The 15,064-nt window shown below is 37.9% G+C and overlaps 1 protein-coding gene across 1 annotated transcript in view; it reads right to left on the minus strand.

The window, feature by feature from the left end:
* Nucleotides 1-1,075: 1,075 nt before the first annotated feature.
* fstl5 (follistatin-like 5) overlaps nt 1,076-15,064 on the minus strand; it is a 343,175-nt gene continuing 329,186 nt past the window's right edge. Inside the window, 1 exon segment of the mRNA XM_056472163.1 lies at nt 1,076-3,191. Coding sequence (XP_056328138.1) covers nt 2,489-3,191 — 703 coding nt within the window. The 3' untranslated portion in view covers nt 1,076-2,488.

A 15,064-nucleotide genomic window follows, 5' to 3' on the forward strand; every position in this document is an offset into this window, starting at 1 on the left:
GAATGCTCACAAACATTCCACTGATTTTGATATTTACATGCTTCAACTTTATATAATAAATGAAGTCTAGCTGTCTAACAGAGCATGCTGTATTACTGAATTGTAAATGAGGACATTCGGAGAGATAAATAAATGCAAGTGTAACCCACTGATCCTACTGCACCCAAACCGGTCTGAGCTGGGCAAACTGGCGATTCTTTGCATGGAAGTCGGTTGCTCTAACAAGGAGGCTAAAGACCATGGCCTCTAGTGGTTGTCGCTAGAGCACCTTTAGAGGTCAGAGGAGTGAGGTTTATCTGCATTCCACTTTGCTAGCTGGCCTCATTTACACTCACCTCTATAACCTCACTCCCATCCCAGACAAGCCCTCACATGTAACCCACCGGTTGTACTGCACCCAACCTGGTCTGAGCTAGGATCAAACCGGCGAATCTTTGTATGGGAGTCGGTTGCTCTAACAAGGAGGATGAAGACCACATGGCCTCTAGCGTCTGTTGCTAGAGCACCTTTAGAGGTCAGAGGAGTGCGGTTTACCTGCATAGCACTTCACTAGCTGGCCTCTGTTACACTCACCACTGTAAACCTCACTCCCATTCCAGGCGAGCCCCCACATTTAACCCACCACTACTAGTGCAACCAACTTGGTTTGAGCTGGGATCGAACTGGCGATTCTTTGTATGGAAGTTGGTTGCTCTAACAAGGAGGCCAAAAACCATAGCCTCTAGTGGTTGTCGCTAGAGCACCTTTAGAGGTCAGAGGAGCGAGGTTTACCTGCATCGCACTTCGCTAGCTGACCTCTGTTACACTCACCCCCACATGTAACCCACCGGTTGTACTGGTCTTCCCGGTGATTCTTTGTATGGGAGTCGGTTGCTCTAACAAGAAGAGGTCAGAGGAGTGAGGTTTACCTGCTTCCAGCTGAAAAGATTCATACTTAATCCATCAATTTGTCAATGCACCAATGCATAAATTCAGGTGGATCGGGATTTCTGTTCATTTTCCGGTCCATTCCACTTGCATCACCCTGACAAAATAACACCCGAAATCTTCTCTTTTTTTCAAAGTTATAGGCTTTATTTAACTGCCAAAATGTCAAGCATGTTTCTACATAAATAACAATCACAAGAATCAACATACATGGCTACATGGAGCTGATGAAATCTCTGGATGTGACATCACAATGTACTTGGTCATTTGTGGAACAAAGACAGTGCAGTTCTTTCATCTCAAAAATAAACGAGGGGAAACCTGAACCGTTTGAAGATGATTTCAGCTACTGTGTTGTACGCGAGCGTAGACCAATCTGCTATTTACAAAACACAAGTCACTACAAAAATCAAAAGAAAAGAGTCATGGTTACTCGGAGCATAAGGAAAACACACTCAATAAAAAGCCATTTTGTGTGTGTGTGTGTGTGTGTGTGCATTTTAACAAAATATACAAAATCTAAAACATGAAAACGGAACTAATTCGGGGGAAAGCTCAATTCATGCAGCCCATTGGCTGGCGTTTCAATGAAAATGCATAGACTCTGTCCGTTGAGGAAATAATTCAATATCGTGAGCACACATTTGTGCTTCCTACTGACACTAAATATTCCTTAGTTCGTGCTCTTGTAGCAAAGTGACTCTCAAATAAATGTTCCCCAGCTATATAACCCTTGCAATGCATAAATTATGTCTAACATCACACCACGCGACGCACCAGTTACTGAAAGCAGACTCTTACGGCTGCTGAGTCAACTAAAACTTGATTCTTTATGTGCCCTTGAAACTCTACTACCTCTCTTACTAAGATTATACAGGATCATAACTGTCCCTATGTATGTTACGTTTATATCTAGCCGTTGCGTTTTTTTAGTGTAGGGGTTCACACAAAAAACTCGCCGTCGTCATTTTCGCACCCTAGTTTTTCATGAAGATTTACAGTTGTCAAACACGCCTTTACCAATATCTCAATATCCACAGGAGGTGACGGTTTCTCAGCACGATGCTGTTTTAATAGGCCAGATATGCTTCGGGGTCTGTGGGAGTTATAAACAGGTGAAATTTAAAGTGTAGCTCTCGCATTCTCTCCGCGTTTTATCCACAGGCTCGCAGGGAATAATTATGTTTACTTAGTTTTTTCAAGCGAGCGTTCCTTCAAGGCACTGGAAAAAAATGGGCCGAATGCATTTTGGAGGTCTTTTCAAATGGGGAAATGAGGATAAATGATGATTTATTTCTGCGTTCGTATCACTCGAATCGATTCATTCGATCGCCTTCAATTAAAGCTAGTTCGACACCATCTAATTTTACATTTTTACTTTTTTTTAGTACTACTTATTAGCTATTTGACTCGAAAGCCTTACCAAGCATTTCCCAAAATTCTCATTTCCAATGCAGAGTCAAATTAGATTTAGTTCCAAACTGCTCGATAAATTAAACAGAGACCGAATTCAGTGCAACCTGTTTGTTGTTTCCCTCTCAAGCCCCCTTTTTAAGACGCCTTATGCCTCTCCCACCCACACCACAGTATTTCCCAAGGGAACGTCGGTGATCTCACAGTTGAGTTTATCCAGACGCCCGTCCAGTATAAACAGGGAGCTTTGTGACGGGGTCATGAGATACTGTCCGAACAGTCCGCTTCCGGTCATAACCCGGTTCTGACGGTTCCAGGGCCACTGCGCCGATGCTGTGGGCTGCTTCAAGCTCTTGATCATTTTGACACTGCCAGAGCTGAGCTCCACAAAAAGAGCATCCGTCTGCCGGCCGGAGCTTCCGAACACATTATACTGGTTGGCCTCAGTGAACGAGGGCATGAAGGCCAGATCGGACAGGTGCAGGTTGGTGTGAATGTCAAAGGGTTGGCCGATCTCTCCCCGTACGGACACATGCTGTAAGCGCATTAGCCCGTCACGGTCGTCCACACTCACTAAATAGTGGCCATCAGGAGAGACATAAGGTGTGCCGCTCACATCGCCGTTAGGGCCGATGACGTTGTCTGTTATGCTGTCGATGATTAATTGTGGCTTCGCCGCACCTGTTGAGTCCGGTCGACAGTTGACCAGATAGTATCCGCCCAGGTGTGTGTAGGCCAGGGATTGTGGGATACAATCATACTGCTGCAGGCTAATGTTTTTCACATAGGATGTGGTTTCCAAGTCAATCTTGTGAAGAGCTGGCTCATTCTTGTGGAGGACAATACCAAACCTGTTGAAGAGAGAGCACATGGATGTATCAGTGTTTCTGTCATACACACACTAATTGATCTGTTACATGGCATTTCCAGAACAAGCTCATAAGAGGTCTGATATGTATTTAAAACTTGTGGTGAAAATGCAAGTGTTAATTAAAGCTGCAAGCAGCAATGAAAGGGACCTCGTACCCAAGTTCACCACCGCGCAGTGGCCTCAGGATGACAGAGAGCAGTAGACAATAATATATTAAGCTGAAATATATACAGGGCTTGACATTAACCTTTTTGGTCACCAGCCACTGTGGCTAGTAGATTCCCAACATTACTAACCACTCGCCATTTTCACTGGCCACACGTTTGTTGTTGGGAAAATATATTTTATATGCATAGATTTGACTTTGACATGCTAAAATAACTTGATTTAGATTTTGTGTAATGTCAACATGCCTTCTCATTCATTTCACTTTCGGTGTGTGTTGTGTATTAGCTTGCTCAGTGAGCATGAGCAAATGGGTTGTGTCACATTGCAATTAGTTTTTATTTCACATGACTTTTCAGGACTCAAAATTAAGGATTTACCAAATTTATCTCGGACCACACCAAAAATAAATAAATCTTTATTTCTTAGCCACAAAATTTAAATGCGACAAAATTAGCAAAATGTAGCTGTATACATGTGCTTTTTAATTCAACAAAACTTTTCTTAAAATAAAAAAAAGTCATTTAAAAAATAATGATTGTCACGTCTCTAAAATATGCACAGTAATCTGCCCTGGCTAAAGGTCCCAGATCAGCAGTTAACTACACATAAATGGCGAGTTAATCGCATATTAAAGCAATGTTTTTGTAACAAAATGATAATTAAACCATATTAACAAAAATAACTTAAGCAAAAGAAAGCAGGTAAAAAAAAAACATACCGTGTGATAATGAAAGGATGATCATGCGCACATGGTCAATAGGCCTGTTAATAATCTGTTAACAATAATTCATATGAAAGCAGTGACCACTGCTGCTTACAAAAGGATATATACATATACATATACATATTTTAAATCTTGAGCTGGACTGTGGTTGCACAATCATTGCTTTTTGTCCAGTCTATTTCAAAGAGAACAGATCGCAGTTGCGTTTGCTCTGGGCACCGTTGCTTCGTGCAAGTAAACGGGAGAGTGCGCACTTTTAAACAGTCGCATGCATCACATCACCTGTGCACACTAGTGATCATGCTCTCATTCTGTATTCACCTGCTGTCTGTTGCTCGCCCGAACACAGTTATTTTTGTCAGTCATGCTGCTTCTCGATTCAAGATCACATTTGCACGAATATTGGGCCATCTCTAATGTAGAACCCTGCTTTTAAGAAAACTACAATTTAAAAATTATTTTCAAGCAGCCAAAGTGGCTAGTGGGAGTGTCTGTCTAACCCAGGCATGGGCAAACTTGATCCTTGAGGGCCGGTGTCCCTGCAGAGTTTTGCTCCAACACTAATCAAACACACCTGAACACCCTAATTAGTGTCTTTAAGATCACTAGAAACTACAAGCAGGTGTGTTTGATTAGGGTTGGAGCAAAACTATGCAGGGACACCGGCCCTCCAGGATCGAGTTTGCCCATCCCTGGTCTAACCCACCACAGCTGAAATCTACCCGTTGGCGGGTGTTAATGTCAAGCCCTGTATGTATATATTTATGTATAAAACTGAGAAAAATCACAGATTTACGCCAAACTTTCTTCTGTCAGTAGGTGGCGCTATGACTGTGACTGCCACCACAGACACGCCCTTTGAGGAAAACTTTAAATCTCTGGATTTAACATCGCCAAGGCCTTTAGATAAACAATATCCAATTTTGGTGTTGATCTGATAAAATCCCTAGGAGGAGTTTGTTTAAATATGCCTGGAAATTTGCCTGGCACAATTTATTTACAAGTGTATGATATTAATGTTTAATCGCATTATGTAGTATTCATTCATTTATTCATTTTCCTATTTCAGAAGTTGCCATAGTGGAATGAAGAGCCAACTATTTTGGCATATGTCTTAACGCAGCGCATGCCTTTTCAACCATAACCCAGTATTGGCAAACACCTATACACACTCACTAACACACACAAACACTCATATACTACGGCCAATTTTGTTTATCCAATTCACCTATAGCGCAGGTCTTTGGAGTTTGAGGGAAACTGCAGCACCCGGAGGAAACCCATGTCAACACTGGGAGAACATGCAAACTCCACACAGAAATGCCACCATAATGTTGTATTTTACCTAATAAATAAGCATAATTTGTTATAATTAGATGATGAAATTTTTTTTAGAGTGATGTAATTTGCCACATAAATGTGCTGAATTTCTTTTCAAATTCCAAATCAGTAAATTCCTCTGTCAGTGCATCCAATTCATCACACTGAGCTCACATGTTGACAGAAAGCCAATCAAAAATATTCAAACTTCTGCCCAAGCCCTAACTAATCAGGAATGGTATTGGTAAAATAAAAGCTCCAATCATGAGTTAAAGTGTCTCTGGAACTGGATGTAACTCTATGTGCACTTGAGTAATGTTGCCCTGAGGGCACAGCACTGCAATTAATGAAGTCCAAGTTGCTCTGGATAAGCAGCAGCAGCTTCAACGCCCAAAGAAACAAATGTGAATAAACCCAGTGTACAAGTTCAAGTCTAATGAGGAGAGAAAGAATTCAATGTCACATCTCTGTTCATCAGTCCATGCTAAATGTTCTCTGCCAGATGTCTGGCTTCATAATTGATTTCAATTAAAAAATTAATCACCCGCACTTTGTCTTATCCATTGAGAAATCCAAAGAGCCCAATTATTGGCTATAAAGAATCTCAGATGAACAAAGAACAAATGAAGTTGGTGAGTGAAATGAAGGATCTGAGAAAGCTCAATTAAATCTGCATGCGCTCCAATCAATCCCAGCACAGACTTCAAGCGCTGACATCCATCTTCTTTTACGCACTGGAGAAAGTGGTCGCAGGCTTCGGCTGGCTAAAAGGCCGATGGGACAGATTATCACCGGCCGTGATGAGCTCCATCAGCTGGCAGCGTTCATTAGCTACAGGCCAGGCCGTTTTGGCTGTGACCATTTGCTTCAGGCTTAATTTCTAAATGATGAAGTCCCGGAAGAAGGCCTGGCGACGGATCAGCCAACTGGGGCCCAGATCACCAACATGAATATAAAAGTGGCCGTTTAACACCCAGCTGACACTCATAGTGTAAATAAGATTATTTTGTTTGCGGGAAAATCCCCTCCTGCTGTGTTAATAAAATAAGTTCCCTGTTTGTGTTGATTGACACCAAATTACATATTTCACTCTTTGACAAGCTGCAGCAAGGGTTTTCTGTTTTTGTACCTTATACTGTATTGCAAAGAGTTTTAACAACTAAAGGGAAATCAATAGGCGAATGTGAAACACACAATACAGTATATAGTTAAATATACAGTATATAGTTGTTGATATACACTATTAACAGCAGCTATGCTAATTATCTTCTTTATTCTCCATTTCCACCTGGGGATACTCTTCCCGAGGCCCTCAGACTATGCAGAGTCACTGATTCGATCCAAGACCAATGACGAGATGATCCCAAGGTTTCCATATGCTGGACCAGGCCGTATCCTGAGGAGCTACTGTGATGGTCATGGAAGAGTGGAGAACATGAGACTGATTCCTGTGACGCTCCAGAGACAGACGAGTCTTCGCTGAGGCCAGTTTCCAGCCTCCGCCACTGAGACTGCAGCTCTGCACAAGACGTTTGGCCAGCGGAGAAATTAAAATGGTCGTGCCCAACTGAGCCTGGTTTCTCTCAAGATTTTTTTTTCTTCACTTCCGCCATTAGTGAAGTTTTTTTTCCCTCTCCGCTGTCGCCACTGGCTTGCATGGTTCAGGATCTGTAGAGCTGCGCATCGTTGGATTTGCTCTTCAGTGTTTGGACTCTCAGTAGTGATTATTAAACCACACTGAACTGAGCTAAACTGAACTGAACTTAAACACTACAAACTGAATTACACTGTTCCTATTTACTATGACCTTTTATGTGAAGCTGCTTTGACACAATCTACATTGTATAAGCGCTATACAAATAAAGGTGAATTGAATTGAATTGAAATAAAGGCAAAAGCATTTGCCTTCCTGTGAAATTAATGTAATCTTTTTCAAATATTTCCCAAGTTAAGTTTAACAAAGCAGGAACATATTCACAGCATTTCATATTAGATTTGCAGAAAGTCTTGTTTCTTTTAGTTTAGCAGATGTGGTTATTAAATGTATTCTAAAAAAATTAAAACCGCTGTTTAACTGTCAATGGTATTAATACCCTTAAGAAATTATATGTTTTTTTCTGATTGGCTACAGACCAAACCAGTGCTGTCCAATGTCTTGCCTAATTAATGAAACTCAGCTAGTTCAGTGTTTCCCAACCCTGTTCCTGAAGGCACACCAACAGTACACATTTTCCACCTCTCCCTAATCAAACACACCTGAATCAACTTATCATAACATTAGAAGAGACTCTAAAACCTAAAGTTAATGGGTCAGATAAAGGAAGACGTACGAAATATGTAATGTCAGTGTGCCTCCAGGAATAGGGTTGGGAAACACTGACCTAGTTAACCTAATTAACTTAGTTAAGCCTTTAAACTGAACTTTATTGCAAATGTATTACATATTATAAAATGTATTGAAATTTATAGCCCCCCCCCCCCCCCGTTACTTTTTTCCCCAATTTATGTTTAACGGAGAGATGATTTTTTTCTGTAATATTAATAATAATAATTATTATTAATATTATTAGTATTATTACTGGTAATAGAAATAAAAGCAATTAAGACTGGACTAAACATTTCATTTAAAAAGACTTACAATATGTAATAAATAAATATTTAATAAACAAGTATTTATCAATTACATTTACATTTTATTAAATTATACATTTAATAAATGCCACCTTAATGAATTATTTTCTTTAAAAAAAAAAAGAAGACGAAGAAGAAAAAGAAAAAGATAAAGAAAATGACCCCAAACGTTTGAACGGTAGTGTATGTAATAATAGTTTCACCAGTAAAATATGATAAATAATTTTAGAGCACTAATCATTTTATATGCAGTACATTACCCCTACTTTAATATATACTGAATCTCTAGAGAGACTTAAAAATGGCTGTCCACCAATGTTTACCATCCAACCTGACAGAACTGGAGAGGATATGCAAGGAGGAAAGGCAGAGGATCCCCAAATCCAGGTGTGAAAAACTTGTTGCATCTTTCCCCAAAAAACAGTTTTTCTGTCAAAATGAGCACATTAATGAGGAAAAAAATGAACTTAAATGATTTAAGCAAATGGCTGTAATATAACAGAGTGAAAAGTTTAAGGGGGTCTGGATACTTTCCGTATCCATATATCAGTTGAAGTCAGATTTATTAACCCCCCTGAATTATTAACCCGCCCCCGGTTTATTTTTTCCTCCAATTTCTGTTTAATGGAGAGAAGATTTTTTCAGCACATTTCTAAACATAATAGTTTTAATAACTCATTTCTAATAACTGATTTATTTTATCTTTGCCATGATGACAGTAAATAATATTTGACTAGATATTTTTCAAGACACTTCTATACAGCTTAAAGTGACATTTAAAGGCTTAACTGTTAATTAGGTGAACTAGACAGGTTAGGGTAATTAGGCAGGTTATTGTAAACCGATGGTTTGTTCTGTAGACTATCGAAAAAAATAGCCTATAGGGGCTATTAATTTTGACTTTAAAATGTTTGTTAAAAAAATTAAAAACTGCTTTTATTCTAGCCGAAATAAAACAAATAAGACTTTCTCAAGAAGAAAAAATATTATCAGACAAACTGTGAAAATTTCCTTGCTCTGTTAAACACCATTTGGGAAATATTTAAAAAAGAAAAAAAAAATCAAAGGGGGACTAATAATTTTGAGTTCAACTGTATATATATATATATATATATATATATATATATATATATATATATATATATATATATATATATATATATATATATATATATATCTATATATATATATATATATATATATATATATATATATATATCTTTTCTAATACATTTTCAATAAGCCATAAACTTTGGGTCAGTCTGACCTTTTAGTTCTTTTCTAAAATTTCTTTAGCTTTAAAACAATCAAAATTAAACTATTAATCAAAAATATGCATGAGCACACATGACTCAAAATGAGAAAAAGTCACACAGCAAATATAAATAAATTATTTTACCAGAGTTTTTTAACCGGTTCAGGTCAAATTGACCTTTAAAATTCTTAGGTCAAAAAATGCACAAGATCCTTAAATGAAGACAAGTCACCAAATTTCAAGACAAAATAAATACATTATTTAAATGTGGATCACTTTTTTACTTTTTTTACAAATTATGTTTCAACCTTGCACAGATTCTTCTGATTAACAGCAAATGCACTTTTCCTGTGGCAGAACGTTGTCAGAAAACACTGAAGTAAAAAAAGTATTTGTAGAAAAAGAAAATGTGTAAATTCAACACAACATCATTTCTGGTAGAGCATGTCTCTGTGTTTTGCAGTTTTTGTAATTCATGCAGCGCTGTTAAATTAATCAAACTATATTTAGCACCAAAATGTGTGTTGTGACATGACAAAAGCATGAATAAAACAGTGAAGATGGCTTCTGGTGCTCATAACAAGGGCAAAAACAACACATTTCAGATACAAAAAATGACAACAGGTTTTGTTATCGACCTGAAAGAAAGTATTCTACACCCAGATTCATCCATAAAGGACAACACATACATTAAATACAAAAATACGCATCACTGAACATGTGCACATATACATCATCTACAGTGGGGGAAATAAGTATTGAACACGTCATGTTTTTTCGTAGGAAAAATATTTCTAAAGGAGCTGTTGACATGTATTAGAATCAGAATCAGAATTTCGTAAAACCCAAACAGTACAAACATACATGACGAGCTAACTGGACAAACTGGTTGCAGCGGGAAAGCCTTCCACACGAAGGTAAGCGGTCAGCCGATAAGCACCAAAAGGAACGGCGTCACACCGCCCCGCAGCGTTCGCTTAAAAAAAACTAAATGCAGCCATACATACCTCCTGAGACGTTTTCAGAATGAGCCTGAGTTGTAAATATTAGATTTAATGATGGGTCACAGTTGTCTAATATTGATTAATTTAAATATCTAGGCCTTTGGCTTGATACTGAACTGTCCTTTAAAGCCCATATTGATTTTATATTTAAAAAGTCATATCCGTGCTTAGGTTCTCTTTATCGTTCCATTAATTCTTTTTCATTTAAATCAAGAAAAAAATTTATCTTTCAATTAATTTTCCCTTTTATTGATTAAGCTGATATTATTTATCACAATACCTCTGATATTAATTTAAAAACTTTAAATGCTGTCTTCAACTCTCTATGTAGGTTTGTTTTAAGATGTCCGTATAGAACCCATCATTGCATATTATATGAAACTCTTGGTTTGCTTCAAACATAATTTCCATGGACAATATCATTGGTTTTTATTTCTTTTTAAATGTGTTTATTTTAGTTTCCCCTCTTATTTAAAGCAGTTTTTTGTTCCATTTACCTCCTCATATTCTCTTCGTCATATCCAACAGAATTTTTTTTGCTCTCAGATTTTCAATTGAAAGTGGCCGTAGGTCCTTTCAACACAAAGCTCCTTCCGACTGGAATAATCTTCCTTCCTCTTTTAGATCAATTAAGTCATTTAGTCTTATCAGGGCTAATTTATTTTCTTTTTTGAAAACAACTCGCGGATGTTATTAATATTGGTTCCACTTTTATTATTGTTTGTTTATTATTTATTTGTGTATCAAATTGTTTGTACTTTTGATTATATGTTTTTGTTTAATTGGCTCTAGACTGTGGGATGTGTTTCAGATGAAGTGTGCTGCTTGTTTGTTTGCTTGTTTTGTTAGTTGTTTGTTTGTTATGATATGAAGTACTCTGTTTAATTTATGTACTACTTAGGCACCCCCTCGAAAATGAGATGGTTCATCTCAAGGGGCTATCCCATTCAATAAATTCTAAATTCTAATTCAAATGACACAATGAGAAACTATTGAACTACTGAAATGTATTTAATACGTTTTTTTGGGGATGGCACCTTAAAGACGCCTCTCATATGGAGAATGAAGTCACATGAATTTCTCAGATGTGAGTTTTTCACAGACTTCAACAGAGTGTCAAAATCTTGATGGTTCTGTTGGCCTCGTCTATCAAATCTGATTTTTAATTTGTATTTTCTATTGGATTCAAGTCAGGTGATTGTCTGGGCCATTCTGCAGCTTGATTTTCTTTCTCTAAAACAATTCGAGAGATTCCTTGCTTTGGATCATCGTCTTGCTGAAAAGTCCACTCTGGTTTCATCTTAATCATCCTGCTATTATAGATGTTGGACTGAAGCAGCTGATATTCATTTACAATGACGAAGGGCAGAGGGTTGCTGAAGAACTACTGAGAGATTTCAGCTGCTGTCTGAGATTTCAGTGCCTTTCTACACCTCCCTTTCTTCATGTGTTCAATACTTTTTTCATGTGCCATTTCATTTTCTTATACATAACTTAATTTGTAAGCTAATTAGTTTTGTTTTCTTTGCATTTATAGATTTCATTGGTTGTTACCAACATCCGAGGAAAACTTTCAAGTCAACGGCACCTTTATAAATATGTTTTCTGAGGTGTATTCAATACTTATTTAGCCAACTATATGCACTATATAACTGCAGGTTAAGCATGTTAATATATAATAACTTTAACTGTTAAAATCTATTAGTTAATTAAAGTTAAATAATCAAAAGTTATTAATAACTAATAAAGTTATGGTAACTAATAAGATTAACTTTTCCGAATTTGATTGTAAAGGGCAACGCAGTGGCGCAGTAGGTAGTGCTGTCGCCTCACAGCAAGAAGGTCGCTGGTTCGATCCTTGGCTGGGTCAGTTGGCATTTCTGTGTGGAGTTTGCATGTTCTCGCTGCGTTCGCGTGGGTTTCCTCCGGGGGCTCTGGTTTCCCCCACAGTCCAAAGACACGTGGTATAGATGAATTGGGTAAATTGTCCGTAGTAAATGAGTATGTGTGGAGATGGGTAGGGGCTGGAAGGGCATCCGCTGCGTAAAAACGTGCTGGCGGTTCATTCCGCTGTGGCGACCCTGGATTAATAAAGGGACTAAGCCGAAAAGAAAAGGAATGAATGAATGAATGAATGAATAATTTTGATTGTAATGCAATAATGTGTCAATAATGTATTAATATACATTAATTTTGTAAAGCTGCTTTGAAACAATAATTATAGTGAAAAGCACTATACAGTACAAATAAACTTGAATTAAGCTTAACTGAATACATCACGGGCAGCACGGTGGCGCAGTGGGTAGCACAATCACCTCACAGCAAGAAGGTCGCTGGTTCGAGCCTCTGCTGGGTCAGTTGGCGTTTTTGTGTGGAGTTTGCATGTTCTCTCGTGTTCGCGTGGGTTTCCTTCCTTTCCGCCTCCAAGTCCAAAAACATGTGTTATAGGTGAATTGGGTAAGCTAAATTGGCCATTGTGTATGTGTGTGAAAGAGTGTGTGTGGATGTTTCCCAGTGATGGGTTGCAGCTGGAAGGGCATCCGCTGCGAAAAACATGCTGGATAAGTTGGCGGATCATTCCGCTGCGGCGTCCCTAGATTAATAAAGGGACTAAGCCGAATAGAATATGAATGAATGAATGAATGAATTCATCACAATGGTCTGCAAAATGCACTGAGAGTCAGGACAGAGTTTGTTAAAGCGATGTATGTTTGAAGCAACCCACGGGGAAACATGCACCCCTCAATAATGATCGCAAACAGCTTTTCTAGTGCCAGATATAAAAGATTTCTACAGGGGCTGGTGATGATGAATCCCTCAGTACACCAGAAGAGGATACTTAAGAGTCACATACATCTTTGTGAGCGAACGCACGCAGCTCTTTCTTACAGATATCTGCAGCCACAGGAATGAAGCTCTTTTCATTACTCTATAAAGTCACTCGACTCTACCCATGTAGTCAATATACAGGACAGCTTTGTAATATGATAATAAAAAATTGCAACGGGTGCTTTTGTGGGATTGTGTGTACTCGGTTATTCACAGGGTTTGTTTATGCACTTTAGGCCAATTAATAAAAGCACCTTTCGTAAATCAATGCGGTTTTCGGCTTCACCTTGGGCAAGCAAGGATACTTATGAACAAACAAAACACTTGTTTATTGTGACACCTGAATTTTAATACAATTATTCAGTATCTATCTGACCAGACGTGGACAATGTGTAATTAGCATTAGCAAAGGACTTATTATACAATTCTCTGAGGAATACTTTCCTCTCCAGTGTTTAAGTTAGCAGCCACCAGCAGCATTTTTCATAATTTTTTAAACCTAAATTGTAATATATTAATCTGACCATATTTCAAATTAAAGAAATTTAAGAGCTTTAAAATAAAAAAAAAACAATTAAAAAAAAACAATTAATTCTAAATGTTATCATAATTGATCACCACTTGAATGCAGTTAGAGTTGGTGGCGGCTCAGTGGTTAGCACTGTTGCCTCACAGCAAGAAGTTTGCTGGTTCAAGTCCCGGCTGGGCCAGTTGGCATTTCTATGTGGAGTTTGCATGTTCTCCCTGTGTTGGTGTGGGTTTCCTCCGCGTCCAAAGCGTGTGCTATAGGTGAATTGGGTTAACTAAATTGGCCGTAGTATATGAGTGTACGAGTGTAAATGTGAATGTGTATGGTACTGTGTTGCAGCTGGAAGGGCATCCGCTGCATAAAACATATGCTGAAATAGTTGGCGGTTCATTCCGCTGTGGCAACCCCTAATAAAAATGGGACCAAGCTGAAGAAAAATGAATGATGAATGAATGAATGTCAATAGATTTCAATAAAAATCAAAAAATTTTGACAAAAACCCTGGTAAAATAGCTATACTTATAATAATTTAAAAGTTATAATAGTCTAGATCAGAGATTCCAAAACTTTTCAGCAGGCGACCTCCAAAATAACAATTGAGTCAGTGACTCGTGACACTCACTATCCTTGGAGGTGGTAATAAACATACAAGTGTTGCACAAAATGGTGCACACACACCAATAGCCTTATATAAACACAAGCATACTGAAAACAGTCTAACAACCATATATCTTTTACTGGTCATTTGTTTAATTTAATATTAACCTCATCTAATAAGGCACAATGTTTACTGCACAAGTGTAATCTTTTGGAGACCACTTGGAGATCATCGTCTATGTTCAGTCGTGTATGATAAGTCTAATTTGTTTTATTTTGGCTGGAATAAAAGCAGTTTAAATTTTTTTAAATACCATTTTAAGAACATAATTATTAGCCCCTTCAAGCTATATATTTTTTTCTGATAGTCTACAGAACAAACCATCGTTATACAATAACTTGCCTATGTACTCTAACCTGCCTAGTTAACCTAATTAACCTAGTTAAGCCTTTAAATGTCACTTTAAGCTGTATAGAAGTGGGACCCCCAGGGAGTTCCGACCCCCACTTTGGTCTCACTGGTTTAGATATATAGTATGTAATGCACAAATACGCATACTGTAGGTATATACACATGTACACAAACATACACACACAAATACAACTTAGGTGTGTGACCTATTTTAGATGCGTCATCATGTGACATTACCACAATGCACATTCAGCCAAAGTCAAAGGTTACATTTATCGTATTGATCGCAAAACAAATAAGATGATTTTTATAATGTTATTGTGAAAGGATTTTAAGAGGTTAGTTTATTTTGATCATTTAGAGTCATTCATGTATTACAGTACA

Source organism: Danio aesculapii, chromosome 14 (assembly GCF_903798145.1).
Source record: "Danio aesculapii chromosome 14, fDanAes4.1, whole genome shotgun sequence".
Classification (NCBI taxonomy): Eukaryota; Metazoa; Chordata; class Actinopteri; order Cypriniformes; family Danionidae; genus Danio; species Danio aesculapii.